This window comes from Cuculus canorus, chromosome 16 (genome assembly GCF_017976375.1).
Source record: "Cuculus canorus isolate bCucCan1 chromosome 16, bCucCan1.pri, whole genome shotgun sequence".
NCBI lineage: Eukaryota > Metazoa > Chordata > Aves > Cuculiformes > Cuculidae > Cuculus > Cuculus canorus.
Window position 1 is genome coordinate 9,745,928 of NC_071416.1, and position 20,078 is coordinate 9,766,005.

Sequence of the window (20,078 nt, forward strand, 5' to 3'; positions counted from 1 at the left end):
GTGGCACTTGGTGGCCTTGGGCCCCTGTCCCTTTATCACCCACTCTTCCACCTCCTTCTCTTCCCTTTATCTTCCACCCCTCAATCTCCCACCCCTCTATTTCTCTCATCCCTCCCTTTCTCCCGTACCTTCATCTTCCTCCCATCCTTTTATCTTCCATTCCTTCATCTTCCTTCCCATCCCCTTATCCCCCATCCTTCCCATTCCTCCATCTTCTGCCCATCCCTCTGTTTCTCCCATCCCTCCATCTTCCTCCCATCCCTCTGTTTATCCCATCCCTCCATCTTCCTCCCATCCCTCTATTTCTCCCATCCCTCCCATCCTTTTATCACCCATCCTTCCCCTTCCTTCCCATCTCTCCATCTTCCACCCTTCCATTTCTCCCCTACCTATTTCTCCCATCTCTGTTTCTCCAATCCCTGTTTCTCTCCATTTCTCCCATCCCTCCATCTTCCTCCCATCCCTTTATCCCCATCCTTCCCATCCCTCCGTCTTCCTCCCATCCCTCTCTTTCTCCCATCTTTTCCTCTTCCTCCCATCCCTTTATCCCGCATCCTTCCCCTTCCTTCCCAGCCCTCCATCTCCCATCTGTTTCTCCCATCCCTCCATCTTCCTCCTATCCCTCTGTTTCTCCCATCCCTGTTTCTCCCATCCCTCCATCTTCCTCCCATCCCTCTGTTTCTCTGATCCTTTCATCTTCCTCCCATCCCTTTATCCCCCATCCTTCCCCTTCCTTCCATCCCTCCATCTCCCATCCCTGTTTCTCCCATCCCTGTTTCTCCCATCCCTCCATCTTTCTCCCATCCCTCTGTTTCTCCCATCCCTTCATCTTCCTCCCATCCCTCTCTTGCTCCCATCTCTTCCTCTTCCTCCCATCCCTTTATCCTGCATCCTTTCCCTTCCTTCCCAGCCCTCCATCTCCCATCCCTGTTTCTCCCATCCCTCCATCTTTCTCCCATCCTTCTGTTTCTCCCATCCCTCCATCTTCCTCCCATCCCTGTTTCTCCCATCCCTTTATCCCTTTATCCCCATCCTTCCCATCGCTCCATCTCCCACTCCTCCACCTCCTCCCCCTCCCAGCCTCGTCTCCCCCACCCCCCCCCCCCCCTCCGCTCCCTCCTCCTCCTCCTCCTCCTCCTCCTCCCCCCCTCCCCCGCCCGGTACCGCATTGCCGTAGTGCGGGGGGGCCGCTGCATTGCGCTGCCGCCGTCAATAGGTGGGCCCCTCCCGGGGAGATAAAGCCGCCCGAGCCCAAGCTGGCAGCCTCTGCCGCCCCGACCGCCGCTCCGGTAAGAGCTCCGGGACCCCCCCTCAGGCCGGGATGGGGCTGCTCCGACCAGGGGGTCCGGGATTTGGGAGGTGGGATTCAGACACCAACCCGCCCCCCCCCCCCCTCTTCTCCCGTCTGCTGTAGGTGCTGCTGGTCCCTGGGTACCAGCCGGGTGGGGAGGGAGAGGATGGAGCTGGGCCATTCCTGCATCCCACAGGTGCCTCTTCCTGCAGGTGGGAAATAACTGATCTCCCCCGGCAGCCTTGAGCTCCTTGGAGGGGAATTAATAATAGGAAGGAGAAGGAAGAGAAGAAGAAGAAGGAGAAAAGGGAGAAGAAGAAGGGGGAGAACGAGAAGAAAAGGGAAAAAACACCCCCCGCCAGCCCCCCAAATGCCCCTGCATCCCGCATCCATGCTGCTGGGGAAATATAGGGAGAAGGACTCACACCCAAGGTCCAGGCATGGCCAGATCCAGGCTGGAGCTGTTCAAGGGCAGGGAAGGGACGGGCCAACCAGGGTTCTTGCTGCCCAGGGAGGCTTCTCGCAGGGGATGTTATTGCCCGCATGACTGAATTGCTATTAGAGCAGCAAACTCCTCCTGACCTCCTTTAGTTTTATGAGCAGATTCGTAAAATTGGATTTTATTAGATGTCAAATTAAAGCTCCTAATTGTGCCGCGTTTGTGTAGCAGCTGCAGAGCCATGGTAACGCTGGGAGATGCCAGAACAGCTCCCTGGATAAATCGATTGGCATTTTCAGCCTCCTCCCGCTCTGTTTCATCCAGATCCATGGCAGCAAAATATAAGGAAAGCCCCCAGCTCAGCCTGACAAGCTTTCAGCAGCCCCGCTCGGGAGGGAAAGGAGGGTTATTTTTGTCCGTTTCATTCTGCGGACACCATGTTGTCAGCCGAACCGTGTGCAGGCTGGGAACGGCGAGGGCAGCCTGCAGGACGGGCACCCACAGCTCCTCCCGGGGCACCCACGACATGGAGGAGATGCCCTCTGTGGTTTGGAAAGACCGAGAAGGCAGCAGTAGCAGCCCTGAGCTGGAGGAAAGCTTTCTGGGGAGGAAGGGCACCTTCGAGGCAAGGATGACGTAGTCTTGGGGACTGAGGGTCTCCAGGAGGGTGGTGGAGGGCAAGACACTGGAAAACGTGGTATCTTGCTGAGACTTGGAGGCTGGACGTGGCGGCCAGAAATAGCCCGGCTGGCCTTATCCGGGGGCAGCCTGGCTCCATCCCAGCACGGGCAGAGCTGCCAGACAAGGCTGGGCACCCCCAGCCGGGATGGGGCGCGTGGTCCAGCGGGAAGGTGGAGCGAAGGGAGGAGAACCGTGCCTGATGAGCTGGGAGGGTGCTGTCACGGGGGCTCTTTTGACACGCCTTCCTCTTCCCCCACAGCCTCCCCAAAAACGCAGCTGCGTTCCCACAGCCCTCCCCACCGCCACCCACCCCGGCCAGCCCCGCGTAGCCCACCAACATGGGGAAGGAGAAGACGCATATCAACATCGTCGTCATTGGGCATGTGGACTCTGGGAAATCCACCACCACCGGGCACCTCATCTACAAATGCGGGGGCATTGACAAAAGGACCATTGAGAAATTTGAGAAGGAGGCTGCCGAGGTGAGGAGCCCGTCCCCCAGCGTGCCCCCCACTCCAAACTCCCACCCACAGGGATGCTCCACACTGATGCCCCACAAGTGTCCCACAGGCAATACTCCTCTTTTCCTGGAGCTGCCCTTCTCGTACCTTCTTTTTCCTGATGTTCCCATCTCTTTTCTTTCCTTCTTTACCCCTGGGTCTTCCTGACCTGGAAAAATAGGCCATTTGGGTACTCACCACCTTCTTCTCTGGAGCTGAGGGACTCCTTGCCATGGGCTGCTCATGAGAGCAGGGGCATGGCAAGGTTTGCAAGATGCGGTTAGGATTCTGGAAGAGCCACAAACCATAGTGCTTTAGGGCATGAAATTCCCTCTAAGTATTGTGCACAAGGAGGAGAACCTGATAATCCCTCACTGCCGAGGGCAGGGCTCTCTGAATTTCACTCCGAAGCATCTATTCCCAGTGCCTGCTGGGGACAAGGTGCAGCATCATCTGGGCTATGCATTTGATCCAGTTTGTTTAAAAATCCCGTTTTTTTCTCAGGCTTCTGGTTTGATGTGCAGTTTGATTGGTAGCCTTTGATAGAGAAAAACTGGCAGGAAGTATGAGCGTTTGAGTTAAATCCTTTTGTTTCATTCGTATAAGGGTGATATAACAGTGCTTGCATTTAGCAGGCTGCCACACAGTGACGCACCACCCGATACCTGTGATGTGGCAAACACGGAGATTAGAGAGGAAAAAACAGTCTTGGGGAGAAAAATGTGAACCAGGAGCTCTTGGTAATTAGTGATGGTAAATTCTAGAGAGGTGGGTGAGCCAGGAAAAGCCTGGCTGTGTTACTGATAGGGCAGATCTGGGCTCTCAGAAGATGCCTTGTCGTCATCGTTCCAGGAAGCGTAAATGTAGATATCCCTTGATTATGGTTTCTTTCTGGACAAGATCGTACATTTCAATGAAAAAAAAAAAAAGAAAAACCAGAAGGATTACAGAGCTGTCATTCTTGATTAGATATTTTGCTGTCTGCCTGCCTGTCGTAACCTTTTAAATTTGCAGATAGTATCCGAACTAAACCACCTATTTCCTATCCCCCTTTTTCCTCCCCTATCCCCCTTTTTCCTCCCCTATCCCCCTTTTTCCTCCCCTATCCCCTTTTCCCCTTCATTTCTCTTTTTTCCCCATCCCCTTTTTTCCCCCATCCCCTTTATTTTTTTCCCCCAACCCTTTATTTCTCCCGTGCCCCCTTTTTCTCCCATCCCTTTATTTCTTCCCCGGTCCCCTTTCCCCCTCATCCCTTTATTTTTGTTTCTCCAACCCCCCTTTTCCCCAGCCCTTAAGCACAGAGCTTCTCCCTTCACCCTCCATCCCTCCCCATCAGTTTAAAATGATCCCTGCATCCATCTCCATATTTCCCCCCCTTTACCTATAGATGGGATATGGCGTGATTTGGTTATCATCGCTGTGATTGCAGCTATTTTAATTGAACAGACACTTTCCCTGACCCGCTGGAATACGCGGGGACTGGAAGCTGCTATTAATAGCCTATTGACTGAGCTTACCGACTCCATTTTCTGATGCAGGGCTGGGGAAGGGTTTGCTTCCATTAGGTGGCATTAGCAGGAAATGGAGGCCTGCGTGCACCCAAAAAGCCAAGAAAAAAACCCAAGGTTTGATTTTTTAATTATTTTTTAAGAGAAAAAAAGCAAGGGTTATTTCTTCCCTTTGACTCAGGGGCAAAGGTAACGCTATCTCCGAAAGAAGAGTTGTTCTACGTTAAAAAAAATCAGTATTTGAGGTCTCCAAATAGAAAGCTGTCCCTCCGTTGGGGTTCAGTCGAGGAAAATCAGGCTGTTTCTGGCACCGAACAGGGAAGGTATTGTGCAAAGTGAGATAATAGCCTGTTTTTCTCAACAAGAGCTCTGGGTAACTGAATATACCCTGTGAGAGGAGGGAAAGTGTTTCCTAAATAAAGGATCTCTTTTATCTTCAGGTTATGTACAATGGGGGGGTTTCACATGACATGATCGACTGTTTATGTGTGTGTGGTTGTGGTACCTGTGATTACATGCTGATTCCCACCCAGCTCCCACAGGAGAGCCAGGGGGGGCTGCTCTGTGCCTCAGTTTCCCCATCTCAAAGTGGAGGAATAGGCTGCCGAGGGGTGAAAGGCTGGGAGATTTCCTGATGGAACCCCTGCCCAAGAACCACCCATTGTTAATGCGTTGCAGAAAATGGTCCTTGGTGCATCTCCCAGCCTCAGCAGTAAAAAAAGCACGCTTGAACGACTGCCTCCTTTTTCCCCTGGCAAGAGAGGGGTTCAATGTGCGTGCTGGCAAGGGCCAACCTCTGAGATCCTGCTCTGCTCCCTCACCAATCTCAGTGCCAGGAGGATGCTTTGGAGCAGAGATTCCATTCTGGATTTTTCCACCCCTCCCTTCCTGCAGGCATGAGAGCTCGCAGATGCCCAGCAGGGATGAGCATCACCCTCTGGACCCCTCTGAGGGGAAGGAAGCTTGCTCCTGGCTTTAGGATTTTGCTTGTAATCCTTCAGAGCAAGCTGCAAAGTCATCGCAGCACTCGGCCATTACGTAAACGAGCCGGCACTGTTAATGCCTTGTGCTAGCTGGGCATGGGGCTGGAGTCGGGGAGCCAGGGCCAGCCCAGCTCCTGGGTGGGCTGTGGGCAGGAGAGGTTCAGATGTGGTGCTGCGTTAGCCTTCTTGACGAAGAGCATCACTCAAGCGTTCATTGCCTGCAATCAGGGAGCGTTTCCCTTTGGACCAGGGATTTATAGTTGGCCAGAATGAATTTTACGCATTGATACTCCCAAAGAAACTGCGGGTGAAGAGAACACTGGGATGGGTGGGTGGGAGCGAGGAATTGCAGCTCTGTCCTTGCGTAGCAGTAGGAGCCCATTAAATCATCTGCAAATGACCTAAATTCCATTTTCAGTGTTAAAAAAAGCTTTACATCTGAGGCCAAGAGCTGATGATTGATGCCCATTAACCCTTTGCTTCAGCCAGGCTCTCAGATTGCCCAGGGAACACAGCGTGGTCAGCAAGGGGTGGTCTTGCCCACCCCATCTCCAGGTTGGCAGGATCCCAGCTCAGACTGGGAGCACCACCTCCATGCTGGGAGGGGGAAGGCTGGCTCTCCTTGACAGTGTGACGTCGAAGGACTCTGACCCAAAGGAGAAAGTGGTTCAGAAGTGACATCATGATTTTACCAAAGAGTGTGCTTTATCACAGGACGAGATTTCCCGTAGCTCATCTCACCCAGCATGGTTTCACGCATTGCAACGTTGGCTGAGATATTGGCCATTTGGCAACAACAGTTGGTCTGGCTGCAGCTCACAGTAGCTTTTCATGTGAATTTGCACAGTCTGTGTCAAAAATCAATCACATTTCTGTTCTGCTCATAGCAACCATCTCGCATTCCATTTTCTTTTAACCCATTTCCTTCCTACACCCTTGTCAGTCTCAGGCTCACTCGTGCAGCAATACCCTCTCCTAACCAGCTGTCTCACCAGTTTGGTGAATAGATTAAAATGCAACGAGGAGAAGCTTTCCAGTGTTTCTGTGTAGTTCTGTAGCACCTAATTTCCCAGCAGCAGTGCAGGAGCATCCTGTTTCATGGAGGAGACCTCATGGGTCACTGACTCCAGCTCCTCCCCATCCAGTCGCACCTGCAACTTCACAGCTTTTCTTCCAGCCTCTCCTCCATTCTGTTGAGGAATGCGCTGAGAACAAGATTTCCTTTCACCTGTGTTTATGAGTAAATAGACCATTGCCATTGAATTTATGGAATTTTGTCTTCAACGTCTGCAATGTGACCTTCTGCCTCTGGGAGCTTGAGATATGCCCTTGTGGGTGGTTTGCTGGCACTGGTGACATGGGCTTCGATTTATCACCAGCTCTTGCCTTTGTGTTGGCCAGATGGGGAAAGGTTCCTTCAAATACGCCTGGGTGCTGGACAAGCTGAAGGCCGAGCGGGAGCGTGGCATCACCATTGACATCTCGCTGTGGAAGTTTGAGACCACTAAGTACTACATCACCATCATTGATGCACCTGGTCACAGGGACTTCATCAAGAACATGATCACCGGGACCTCCCAGGTGAGAAACAGTGGCCAGAGGTGGGAAGGGCTTCCAGAGGTAGCAGGATGGGGCTTTTTGAAGAGCCTTGGGTTATGTAGGTGCTGGTGAGTCCCTTAGGAGGTGGGTAGTTGAGACAGCAGACATCAATGAGCATTGAGCAAGGTCCATGCGAGAGGCTGGGTAGCACCAGGAGACCCAGCATGCCATGGTCCTGCACCTCCTTGGGTGTCTGGGAAAAGGGCCTCTTTGGGCACAAAAAGGTGGGTTCTCCACCACATTTTCCCTGCTTGAAGGAAGTGGGCAGGGAGGTGAGATGCTGTGAGCCACAGGCCTTTGTGTGAGGGCATCTCCACATTATCTCTCAGCCTGCTGGGGTTTACAAGAAACTTCCAAAAATCCCTTAGGTTTTATTGGCTCGAGGAGACTCCATGGATCTTTTCTACTTTTTTCTTGAAACGGCTCTCTTTGTCCCATAAACCACATCACATTGCAAACTCAAAGGTTTACTCTTCCAGGGTAGGGTGGTCTCCCCTCATCACCCAGCAGGACATTGCTGCATCTCCCTGTGGTTGATGGGTGCTGGATGAGCCTCACTGTGCCCAGTGAGATTCCCACTGCGATGCCAGTTGGGCTGGCATGGCTTTCCGTCAAACCCAGACAGCTTCTGCTCTGGCCTCTGGGTACAAAGCAATCTGGAGAACCCAGTTTCTGTGACTGAGTTCTCACCTGTCACGTGGGGAGATGATTTGCAAGACTTTTTCCATAAGGCCTTGGGTGGGCACTCCTGGATGAGGAAGATGAGGTCCTGGTTAGAGTCATGCAACATGGGGGGGCCCACCCGGGGGGGCCCACCCTGGTTTCCAACTTACGCCGCAAAACCATGCACGGTTGGCAAGTCTGAAATAACACAGTTAGGTGAGTTTTGAGGTAGATCAGCGGGGTTATGGGTAGCAGCTGGCAGGGAGTCTGTCCAAGCCATGCTTATTCTGAGTCATGTTCATCTGGGACTTGCTCAAAGCTCTCAGGGTTGTCACCAGGAGCAGAGCTCTCTGAGGGCAGGAGCAATTCATTAACTCTCTACTTGCAGGCTGACTGCGCCGTCCTGATCGTTGCTGCCGGTGTTGGTGAATTTGAAGCCGGCATCTCTAAGAACGGGCAGACTCGTGAGCACGCCCTGCTGGCTTACACCCTGGGGGTGAAGCAGCTCATCGTGGGCATCAACAAGATGGATTCTACAGAACCTCCATACAGCGAGAAACGCTATGATGAGATCGTCAAGGAGGTCAGCGCCTACATCAAGAAGATTGGCTACAACCCAGCCACAGTTCCCTTCGTGCCCATCTCGGGCTGGCATGGAGACAACATGCTGGAGCCCTCTCCCAATGTAAGTGTGCGTTGTGTTAGACTTCTCCCCCCTACCCTGACTATCCTGATCCAGGCTGAAGCTGCCCTCCGTGCTCTGAAAACCATGGACACATTTCATGCACTCGTTGAGTGTAACGACCCGTGTAGCCAGCATAGATGTCACGTAGCACTGATTGCACCAAGCCAGGATGAATGGGTGCACTGTTCACAGGCATGCTGGTTGCCAGAAACCTCAGTGGCTACACATGAGTGTCTTCAGGAGATGATCTGTATGGCTTTGCTTCTGGGATGTGATTTGAAGGTTTCGCACCATCAGACCCATAGTGATGTTAGTCATCCACAGCAATTGTCACTCTCAGCAGGAATATCTTGTATGGGTTTAGGGCATTGTTTTCTACGGGAAATAAAACGATCTGGTCATGGGCATGGAATGGCTCCCACCATGCAGCTGAGCTCCTGTGAGCTGGGTATCAGATACCCTTTCCCATTGGTTCTAAATGCCACCGTGATGGCTGCATCCCCAGTTCCAGTGCTGGAATCTTAAAGTAGCTTTTTCTTGAGGAGGTTCCCGGTTTCTCGTGTCAAAACCATGGTTCCCTAGAGCATCCATTTCGGGCTGCTCTTTGTCCAGTTGACTTTTACAATGCCTCTCCCTCTGCACGTTGGGAGAGGATGGGGATACAAAGGCAGGGTGCACTGGGTGGGCCCTTGTCATAATTTCAGAAGACAGCGTGAGAGAAAGAAGCACCTGAGGAAGGATGGGGGCTTCTTGGCAGACAGGGCCAATAACAGCAGTTACTCTGATACTGTTTCCTTGGAGAAAAAGCTACTCCAGCTTTAGTATTCTAAGGAAATGATGGGCTAGAATGTTCTGGCCAGAGGAAGGTCCCTGCTCTCCTGCTGGCTTCTGGGTGACCTTGGGTGAGTTGCTCAGACCAGAAACCCACAGCAATCTCTTGTGAAACCGGTGGGAAACTTGATGCTTAAGGAGGGTTTAGGACTCCACCTGTGGATTACGAGTCAGGGCTCTGTGACGAGGGAGGCAGTGTATGAGTATAGCAGCAGTTGAGAGAGGTCAGGGATCAAGAACCTGAGCCAGAAGAGTGTTGCAATGCAAGCTTAGACCATCATGAAACTTAGCTCACAGCCTTGAATGGGAAAGGGAGGTCACTTGGGTCTGGCTTGGAAGGAAGGAATGTTTGGGGTGCTTGGGAGATTCCTGTTCCCTATGGAGCAGAGCTGGGATAAAGGTCAACTACGGCCATACCAAACCTGGTTGCATAGTTCCCGGGTGCTTCAAATCAGACAGGCTCCAAATGTCAGCAGCTGCTGGGCTGGGAAGATGATCCCAAACAATTCTCCTATTAATAGGCTGTAGAGGGGAGGCACTGAGCAGGATGGGACTCACAGCCACCCTTCCTTCAGACAGGTCTCAGAGCATGTTCTCAATGTGATGCACTGCCCCAGAGAAGGCAGGGGCTGAAATAACTCACCCTTCTGCCGCAAGGAGGCAGCTGGCACCAGGGCGGGTTCCCCGGAGCTGCATGAGGTGGGGAATTGTTAAGAAAGCCTGATCAGAGGTCTGGATCAGCATGAACTTTGTTGGAGAGGGTGCAGGGTCCTCCCATGCTGTGGTCCCCAGGAGGACCCCATCCTGCCTTTGCCCGGAGACCAGCTTGGGACAGGCTCCTGCTTCCCATGTTCCACCACATCTAGGAAAGCTCAAGCAGGCAGCTGAGATATCTCTCCTCTCGTTCCTCGCCTGAAAAAGCTCTGATTTTTTTCACTCTCAGTTCCTGACGAGGTTTCACTAAAACACAAGGCAGTCAAGTGACTTGTCTGTCTGTCAGGGGACTCGTCAGAAAGTGGCGATTAGAGCCATGACGTCCCTGCAGCTCCTGTCACCTCCAGGCGAGGGGAGGTGTGATGGTACGTCACGCTTGAGCCAGCTCTGCGTGGGAGACTCCAGCCCACGTCCCTGTTGCACAGCAGCCCGAGGCCAACTGTGGAAAATGACGGCTGGGTAATGCTTGCATCAAAATTTGACATTTGAGAGCTTTTTGGCAAATGGGATTTTATATGAAGACAGTTTTCTGTTGCTGCAGCTGACAGAACCGGGCCACTCGATGTGGTTTGGGAGACTTTCACCCTGTGGGATGCTGCAGCCCAAACACACTTGATTTGTGGTGCAAGAGAGCGTCGTGGCCTGGGGCTGCAGCCTCAGTGTTGGAGTGCATGGGGTGGGAGTGTTGGGATGCTCATGGGCTGGACAAAACCAGAGAAAGGTGACTGCTCTGGAAAATGCACTTGGGGTGCAAAAAAAGTTGGAGCTCAGCTGTTATTTACAGGGGCTTGAGCCTTCAGTTTAGTCTCTCTGTCTGCGGGGTTTGGTCCGATCCTGCTTTGCCATAGGAGCGGTGGAACAGGAATTGCTCTTTGGGAAGCAGATTTGGGGACTACAAAGGTTTTATTTGTGTGCTCCTTGGAGGCAGCACAAACCAAATTGAGCAGATGCTTCTTGGTCTGCAGTGGTGCTGGGGTTTTGCAGAGTGGATTTGCCTCCAGAAGATGTTGAAGTGTGTCTTTATCTGGTTCTTGGGATGTCAGAAGTTTTCTGGATGAAGCATCGGAAGAAAAAAAGGACAGCTCTGACAGCCAGGCATAACGGGGCAGAGGTTGTCATTTCTCCATGGCCCCAGGGAGAGGGACAGGAGCTGCAGGCAGATGGTGGCCGTCACCCTCGAGAGCAGAGCCCGCAGGACGTGGCTCCCAGGGCAGCTGCTCACATGGGCGCCTGCCCAGCATTTTAGGCCATGAAACAGCAGGGAGGGGGGGAAGATCTGAGTCATCCTGTGTGTCACATGCGGCTCCATCACCAGCTGAATGGATTTATCATCCCACTGAGCTGCTAGCCCAGCGCTGGGGCCGGCTGCCTGGCAATTACTGCAGTGCCCTGGGAAGGGTCTCCCTCTGCAAAAGTGTCCCCAGGCTTTTCCTGCCACTGTCACCAAGGAGAACAGTTGGTGTCAGACATGACCCTCCAAGGGAGGCTGACCTGAACATATTCGATCCTGTCTGGACCTGGCTCTTCCCCCCACTTCCTCCCAAGAGTGGTGCAGGTTGCAGGATAGGAAACCAGCCTTAGGAATGCTGTGTCCTCCAGGGATGGCTGTGAATCCAGGAGCTCTTTGGCGGTCCTGTTTCACCCCTACCCCCAGCCCCATACCCAATGCCCTGGCATTGATACCTGAGTGAAAAACCCTATCCATAACATGCGCAATGGAGCTGGGACACACGGGGCAGCATTTTACATCTGAGAGGGAAAATACAGTCTAAACCTCTCTGTGCAGAGGAAGGGGGAATGACTTGCAGTTTCTGATCTCCATTTGTTGTATCAGGGTTGTTTCAGACCCTGGACTGAGTTTTCTTGCTGGCAAACCCAAGGCATTGATATAGCTTCTACATGTGCAGCATCACCTCAAGAAAGCACCTGTTCCCTACATCAAACATTGATCCTTGCTGAACTCATTTCCCTACCTCTCTGCCTCTTTTCTGGCCAATTTTAGCTTCAAAGGCCCAATTCAGGGCAGGAACAGAAAGCATCAGTGAAAAACAACCCTGCCCCTCGGCAGCCCTAATGCAAGCACCAGATTTCCAGCATCCTTCCAAGCCAGGGTTTAAAATTAAAACCCTGGAGGATTGATAGCAGGAGCAAGCGGAGAGAAGCAGGTACGGCTCACGGTGAAGAAGCTGGTTTCCCAACACTAAAGGCTGGGTGCTTTTCGCAGGGACTTGGCTGGAGGATCCTGTTGTCCCTATACATCATTGCTAGAGGGCAGGATCCATGCAGCTGGCATGGGAAGGCAGCATCCACAGGCTAGTGTTGAGAATGGCGACTGTGAGTTTGCTGGATTTAACCACTTCCATCCTTTTCCTTCTGTTTATGGATGTTGTAAATGTTTCTAGGAGAGAGGGTGGGAGATTGAGCAAGGGGATAATGGAGTGGAAAGAGCTCCCCAGACTCCTGGTAACACCAGGACATGACTGGAATGATTCCGTGAAGGTTGTCCTGGTGGGAGAGCTCTCTGAGATCACGTCTGGATGATGAGAACGGGCACACTCAGTGCATGTTGTTGCTGCTCTGTTTCCAGATGCCTTGGTTCAAGGGCTGGAAGGTGGAGCGCAAGGAAGGCAATGCCAGTGGGGTGTCTCTCTTGGAGGCTCTGGACACCATCCTGCCCCCAACCCGCCCCACAGATAAACCCCTGCGCCTGCCCCTCCAGGATGTCTACAAGATTGGAGGTGAGCAAAAGCCTTGCCACTGTCCCTCTTTCCTCTGCTTGAACTGGAGTCTTCATTCCTTGGGAATCTGGGAATTACATCTCCAAGTATTAAGAGGGACTGGACCATTCAGCTTGAGATAATGATGGGTAGAAGGCTGGTAGCTTGAGGGCAAAGACCCTATTTGCGACGGGGTTGTCTAGGGTGAAGGTAGACATTGGTGCTCAGGGACTGGAGAGGAGCAGGAGGTTTGTGAGCTCTTCCCAGGGAAAACTCAATGCCAAACCAGCTACAGATGTGGGTGTCCCAGGGATCATGGCTGGCCAGGCAAATTGAAGGCAGCAAAAATCGTGCTGGGACCTAGATGTGGGACACAGGCAGCAGGGAAGGCCACTGATGTGGTGGCTTGGCCATGATCTGCCCATGCTTCCCAAATGCTGGTGTCCATCACTGGCACCTCCATCTGCTGAGCTGGACTGTGGTGCCAGCCTTGTAGGGAGCGCGGTGGCATTCCCTCTGGAGCAGTGAAGGGGACGCTTTTCTGAGCTATAAATACCCCGTGAGCTCTCTGACCTGCTGGCAGAGCGGGCAGCCCTGCTGACTCACCCAGCTGCCGGATTAGGCAGACACAGCCGTTTCCAGTCCTTTTCCACCCTTTTCCAAGGACACGTGCACTGCAGAAACCATCAGGGATTGAACATGGGTTTTAGCAGGCTTTTTAACTCAGTCTTTTGTTTGCAATGGAGATGAAAGATAGTGAGCAAGTGTGTGTCCTCCCTGAGGTCAGCTGGGGCAAGGAGATATGGTTTTGCCATGACACAGGTCCATAGAGAGTAGGGACACGGTGGGAAGTGGGGAGGTAGGGCCAGCAGGGTGGATGTAGATGAGAGGATGGGTCCAGCCAGCCTCCCCAACTCCTTTTCAAGGTTGTTTATTTTAATGATTCTTCACCTGACTCCAAAGGTGATTTTTCCCAAAGTCCCCTGATGACACGGGATCTAAAAGGTCCCTTTCATTTCACCCTTGTTCCCTGGCATAGCTGGGCCTTGTCCCATGCTGGTGGTGTGTCCATCAGGGACACAGAGCTTGTTGTTGCACACGTGCTGTGATGCCCCAAGTCCTCCATGCAGGAGATGCCACAGCTGCCATGACGGAAAAGCTTTCAGGGCACATGAGTTGCTCAGGACCTTCTGGTTATGATGCTACTCCTTTTTTACAAAACATTTGGTAGAAAGGATGGACTCATGGTATTTTTGTAGACCCTAATGTTGATCTTGCAGCTAATAACTGTGGGTTTTCTGAGCAAGAAGCAAACACGATCTTTGCTAAAAACCACTGGAAATGCTTTTGCTGCAGCCAGACTCTGGCCCAGGGTTTGCCAACCAGGTTACATTTTGCTCTATTCTGTCCTTATCTCTGCAGGGATTGGCACAGTCCCTGTGGGCCGGGTGGAGACAGGAATCCTGCGACCTGGCATGGTGGTCACCTTTGCCCCTGTGAACATCACCACTGAGGTGAAGTCTGTGGAGATGCACCATGAGGCTCTGAGTGAAGCTTTGCCTGGGGACAATGTTGGCTTCAATGTGAAGAACGTCTCCGTCAAGGACATCCGCCGTGGAAACGTCTGTGGGGACAGCAAGTCTGACCCACCGCAGGAGGCAGCGCAGTTCACGTCTCAGGTCAGCAGAGGCGGTGGTGCCACTATGCATTGGTTGCCACTGTTCTCCAGCTCCCAGCCTTGCCCTGACACTGCTCTGTCTCCTAGGTGATCATCCTGAACCACCCTGGCCAGATCAGCGCCGGCTACTCGCCCGTCATTGACTGCCACACCGCACACATTGCCTGCAAGTTTGCTGAACTGAAGGAGAAGATTGACCGACGCTCTGGCAAGAAACTGGAGGACAACCCCAAGTCCCTGAAATCGGGTGATGCAGCCATTGTGGAGATGATCCCCGGCAAACCGATGTGTGTGGAGAGCTTCTCCCAGTACCCACCCCTTGGTAAGGGAATGGCTCTTTGAAGGTTTCCTGTGGAGGAGCATGAAGGCTCTGCAGGTGTAGAGCTCACACCAGACGTGTTTAACCTCTGCCAGTAGCCCCCACCAGTGAGACTGGGGAGGGAGCTGAGCATGTTTTGTTGCTCCTCCATGTGCTGGGAGTGCAAAACTGACACATGAATTGTGTTAAGGCTGGTGGGGTGGGATGGGCTTTCTGCTGAGCTGAGTTCCCAAAGGCATGATTGCATCTTCCCTCTGGAAGCTACAGGATCTTTCCTTCAAGGTCACTAAACCCTGGTAGTTTTTGAATATAGAAACATTTTTCAGCTTCGCTATCTCTGCCCTAAAACACGACTGGTCAGGAGGAGAAAGAGGGAAGTTTGCTCAGCAGAGGTCACGTCTTAATGCAGGGAAGTGCTGAACTTTCCTTGGATGATGTTGTGCAGCTTTAGCCATGCCAGAAGCTTGCAAAAAGCAGATGGGATTTAAGTTGAATAAATAGTCATTTAAATAGAGAGGAGCATCAGGGCTAGTTTGGTGGTCAGAGCAAGGGTTGATGGCTCAAGGCGTGTTCCTTCAGGAACCTCCTCCAAGGACAAGGGTGAAGCATGGCACCACAAGTGATGGGTGTAGATCCCACCATTACCCAGCTAGAAGAGCTCAGCCTTAGGGAAGGCCACGTTTCACTCACATCTCCCTGCTCTCCATCCCATAGGCCGCTTCGCTGTCCGTGACATGCGGCAGACCGTGGCTGTGGGTGTCATCAAGAACGTGGAGAAGAAAAGTGGTGGGGCTGGTAAAGTCACCAAGTCTGCCCAGAAGGCCCAGAAGGCTGGCAAATGAATCGTGGGCTCCCAGTGCATCGCGCAGAAACCATCCCTGACACCAGGACGCTGCCACCGTCTCCCCCGGGCGCATGTGTGCACATCAGCTTGTAAGAGTTTATATGTCAACGACTGGATGCTCACCATTAAGGTCCAGTGGAAATTCTTTAAAAGGAAAAGCATGTTCCAGCGTTTGTGAGGCTTCATGTTAATTTTACCAATAAAACTGGTACAACATCCACAGTGGAAAAAAAAAACCAAACAAACAAACCCAAACAAAAGAAACAAAAAAAAAAAAAACCCAAACCAACCAACCCAAAAGGTGTGGAGCTCTGTGTGTGCGTCTGTCATTGAGCGGGGCTGGGTTCGATGGGGGTTGTGTAGTCCCACTTAGAGGAGATGGTGAGGATGGGCACAGGCAGGGCTGGCCTAGGTGTTCAGAGGAAGGAGGAGAGCTGGGCCCCCCTATTCGGGGTGTCACCCAGCGCCCAGCCCTTCCCCAGCTCTTCCCTCTCAACTAATGCAGGTGTTTGGGCTGATTCCCCCAGCCCAAAGCTGAAGATGCTCTTACAGCCTGGGTTTTGATGTTCTCCATAATCCGCTCTCATAGCAATTTCCACAGCCCTTATTATAAATATTTCCATGCGTAATAAACTTAAAGGAACCCCCTAAAGTTATGCCATTTAAAGAGAGAAAATACTTTACTCCATGCCTCCTCCAAGTGCTGGCAGCATCACTTTTATTCTTCATAACACCCCATTATTCTGAGAGAAGTGGCCAAGGCTGCCTTCTCTCTGCAACTTTCTTTGCCTCACACGGCGGATCTCCCCATTCCTTTCCAAACAACATGACAGGAACATTTCTTCCCAGCTGAAGCCACATGCTGGAGCCCAGGTGTGACTTGAGACTCCCAAGAAGCCCCCAAACTCATAGTGTCACCCAGGATGGTTTCTTGTTACCTGGGGCGAGGTCTGCACCTCACCCCACTCCACCCTGTGTCAGCTGTCCCAATCCAAAGAGTTGTGGTTGCCAAGTGGTTAGGACTGACCAAAATACAACAGCTAGGAGTTTCGAGGGGGAAAGGGTGGGAGCACCAAGTGTGGGGAGGAGCGGGAGGTGGTAGGGAAGGGCAGGGAGGTGGAGGGAGGGGGTATGAGGGTGCTGCTCCCACCTCACTACAGCTCTCCAGGGACATTTCCTCCTCGAAGGTGGGGTTAGCAGGATGCTGAGACATCTTGGGGTTGTCTGTGCTCATGACTTCGCTTTAAAGAAAAGCCACAGTGCCAGGAGTGGATGTCATACACAGGCTCTGTGAAGGACAGCATCACTTGAGTTCCTTCCCCAGGATAGCTCCAGAGGCACAAGTATCATTACTTGTTTGTGTTGCTGGAGCCCTTAATGATCCTAATTAACATCTGATGCTCTGCAGCACAAGGTGTCCCCAGGCAGAGCCTCAAGGAGCTGACACCAAGCTGAATTACAGAGAGCGCTGCATGCAGTCACCACCTAAAACCGTCTCCATTCCTTGCCCCCATTCCTTGCCCCAATCTCTAACAGCAGATGGGCATGTACCAGCTCACTGAGCCATGTGCCCCAAAACCCTGTGCACAAGCCACCAAGGCCCCTCACCTCTGTTCCCACCCCCAGCATCCCTCAGCTTCATCCATAGAAACGGATTTGATGCCCAAGGTCTTTGCAGTATTTGGCTTTGAAGAGCCGTGTCCAAACTGGGGGGGATCTGGGGATCCCTCCAGGCACAGCACAACTGCGAGAGAAGGCTGGTTTTCCACTGATAGGTTAATCTCATTTTCCAGCCCCTCCTGCATTTCCCAGCTCCCAAGACCTGGGAGCTTGGGCCAGCATCGTGCCTCTTCCAGGGTATTCCCGAGCAGTGCAAGTGAACATCATCATGTGCATGTTTTTCCTCTATCCTTAAAGCAGCAGGAGCAGAAACTCCTGTGGGAACTGGATGATTTTTAAGGTCCCTTCCCACCCAAACCCTCCCATGATTCTATCCCTCCCATGTTCCCTCAGGAGCCTCCAGCCCTCTGGTCCTGTGGAAGCCAGTCTCTCCCACAGCAGGAGTGGGGACAACCTTGGGGTTAGGTGAGTGACAGAGAAGAGCAGACACAAAATCTGCACATAGTCCTTTATAGCTGTTTTAAAAGCAAAAACAGGTTTGACAAAATCACATCTACGTTTCCACAAAAATAAGCAAAGGGAGCAGTGAAAGATGCTTTGGGAGCGATGCACAAGTGGTGGCAGGATTAATGATGGAACTGCAGAAAAGGGAAAATGCAAACCCCAGATGATTGAATCTTGATTTTCTCAGGGCCCATAGCAGAGCCCTACAATTTCCAGCCTGATTTAAGGGTGATTCGTACCCCAGGTGCTCTGCAGGACCAGAAAGAAGACACAGGGCCTGCAGTGAGATGTCTACAGCAGCAGCAGCCCCTGGTTTGGGTCAGGCTCTTCATAACAAGAGAATGAACAAAAGATGGTTCGAGGGCTGCAGCACCGCCCGTACGAGGACAGGCTGAGAGAGTTGGGGTTGTTCAACCTGGAGAAGAGAAGGCTGTGGAGAGACCTTAGAGCAGCTTGAGTACTGAAAGGGGCTCCAGGGAAGCCGGGGAGGGGCTTTTTGCAATGGTATGGAATGATAGGATGAAGGGAAATGGCTTTAAATTGGAGAGGGGAAGATTTAGATTAGACATTAGGAAAAAATTCTTCACAATGAGGGTGGGGAGGCCCTGGCCCAGGTTGCCCAGAGCAGTGGTGGCTGCCCCATCCCTGGAGGTGTTCAAGGCCAGGTTGGATGGAGCTTGGAACAACCGGTTCCAGTGGGGGGTGTCCCTGCCCTTGGCAGGGGGTGGAACCGGGTGGGCTTTAAGGTCCCTTCCAACCCAAACCATTCTATGATTCTAAGTTAGAACCACCTCAAAGCATGAGGTTAAAAAACCAACTAAGTTCACTGGATTTCTGAAGCTTGCAAATCAAAACCAAATGAAGCCATCACCTGCCTCCACCCAGACTTTGGGTTTGAAGGCTTACTGTGGATCTGGGGTTTGGGATAGCATCAATGACCCACTGTGTGAATAGCCTTGCCTGACCCCACCGGGCTTGCAGGCACCCTAGGGACGATGCTTTGCTTGGCACAGGTGACTCATTTTGGGGCTCTACAGCACTATAAGCAATTCAGCCTCACCCCAAACTGGACCACAGATGGCTCTTGGCTAACCTTGAAGGGAACTCATGTTGATTTTTAGAGCCGTGTGAGAGCAGGTGGGTGTTGTGTGGCCCGTGGCAGGTGACATATAGGGCTGTGACGGTGAGATTGTAAAACACTGTCTTCTCCTCCAGTTCCGCCCTACCACAGCCAGGTGCCCTGGGAACTCACAACGAGGAACTCGGAGGCATTTTTTTCCTAGCAACCTTTTTGGTTTTGAAGGCATTTTTCCTCGCTGTCCTCTCTTCAGGCTCTGCGATGGATGCTTCCCCTCCGTAGCAGTCTCAGCGATGCCATCTCGTGGAAAGAGGGACGAAGTCCTTCTGGAGCAGCTGCCAAGGAAAGGAAATCCACCCTTAACTTCCCACCTCTGCAAAGCGAAGTGAAGGATGCAGCCTCAGGAGCTGCAAAGTGCTTATTGTCCTTTCCTTGGAGACCAGAGTCTGTCAATGTGTTTGTGTTACCCGAAATTTAAAGCTTGTGGAGGGCAAAGCTACTAAAGGTTGCAGGAAAGTCAAAGAGCAGCAGGGCCTTCTCACTCTCAAGCAGCTGATCAGCTCTTCCAGAGGGTGTTTGAGAAACCAATGGACTTGGAAGACGAGGGAAGGAGAAGGAGGTGTGGGGAGGCTGGTTGTGGACCAGTATCCAGCTTCCAAAAGGGATATCATCTCCAGGATGACAGCCTCATTGAGGTTCCCTGATGGGGAAGGGAAGAAGACCCCATGACCAGAACTGTCCTCCAAGGTGTGAATGGATACCTCCTCCTGGCCCCAGCCTGGTGCTGGCTGCTTTTGTGGCCCTGCTGGAGAAGGAGGAATGAGTAACTTCTCCTTTCCCGCCTCCACCCCACAGCCTCGTGAGCTGGCTGTGCGCTGTTAATAATTTAAAGTAAGTTTCCTTAATCCACCGGAGCTGACTGGCCTACTCAGCAGACACTTTGGGCTGCTCTGAAACATTTATAATGCTTTTGCAAGACTGCAAGTGGAATCCATGCCGCAGATGCTGACCTCGGGGAATTTGAGCTGCCTGCTGCTCTTCCGTGCTTGGAGATGAGTTAAAGCATCAGCCACAACGCCTTGCCTGCCTGGGCAAGTCCCTGCAGAAACCCAGCACCAGCAGCATGTCTCCGGGCTGGCTGATGGTGAGGAGCATCGTGTGGCAACTTGGACATGAGAAAGCCTCTCCAGTTAAAGGCAGCTCCTCTCCCATTGCTCCCTTCATCTGTCATCAGTCTCCCAGCATGTTTTGCTGAACCTTAACCCCACGTGGGCAGCGAGGTACTGCCTGTCTCATATTGACTCCAAATTCATGATGACACCTGAAGCATTTCAATAGCCTTTGAAAATGCATCTCACTGTTGGGGAAGATCAAGCAGGTATCTCCTGACCTTCCATCATGTTCCTGCTACCGTGGAAATCAAT

General features: G+C 52.3%; 1 protein-coding gene across 1 annotated transcript; it reads left to right on the forward strand.

The window, feature by feature from the left end:
• Positions 1–1,135: 1,135 nt before the first annotated feature.
• Positions 1,136–15,670, forward strand: EEF1A2 (eukaryotic translation elongation factor 1 alpha 2). The gene is made up of 8 exons (XM_054081728.1): positions 1,136–1,289; positions 2,671–2,893; positions 6,804–6,983; positions 8,053–8,349; positions 12,482–12,632; positions 14,034–14,290; positions 14,377–14,611; positions 15,323–15,670. The coding sequence occupies exons 2-8, from the start codon at positions 2,750–2,752 to the stop codon at positions 15,448–15,450; spliced, it is 1,392 nt and encodes a 463-aa protein (XP_053937703.1). The 5' UTR covers positions 1,136–1,289; positions 2,671–2,749; the 3' UTR covers positions 15,451–15,670.
• Positions 15,671–20,078: the final 4,408 nt, after the last annotated feature.

Bases quoted from the DNA above. Each gene is read 5' to 3' on its own strand.
- EEF1A2 (XM_054081728.1), top strand. From the start codon at position 2,750: ATGGGGAAGGAGAAGACGCATATCAACATCGTCGTCATTGGGCATGTG. The intron at 8,350-12,481 runs GTAAGTGTGCGT...CTCTGTTTCCAG, and splicing joins TGCTGGAGCCCTCTCCCAAT to ATGCCTTGGTTCAAGGGCTG. The intron at 14,612-15,322 runs GTAAGGGAATGG...TCCATCCCATAG, and splicing joins CTCCCAGTACCCACCCCTTG to GCCGCTTCGCTGTCCGTGAC.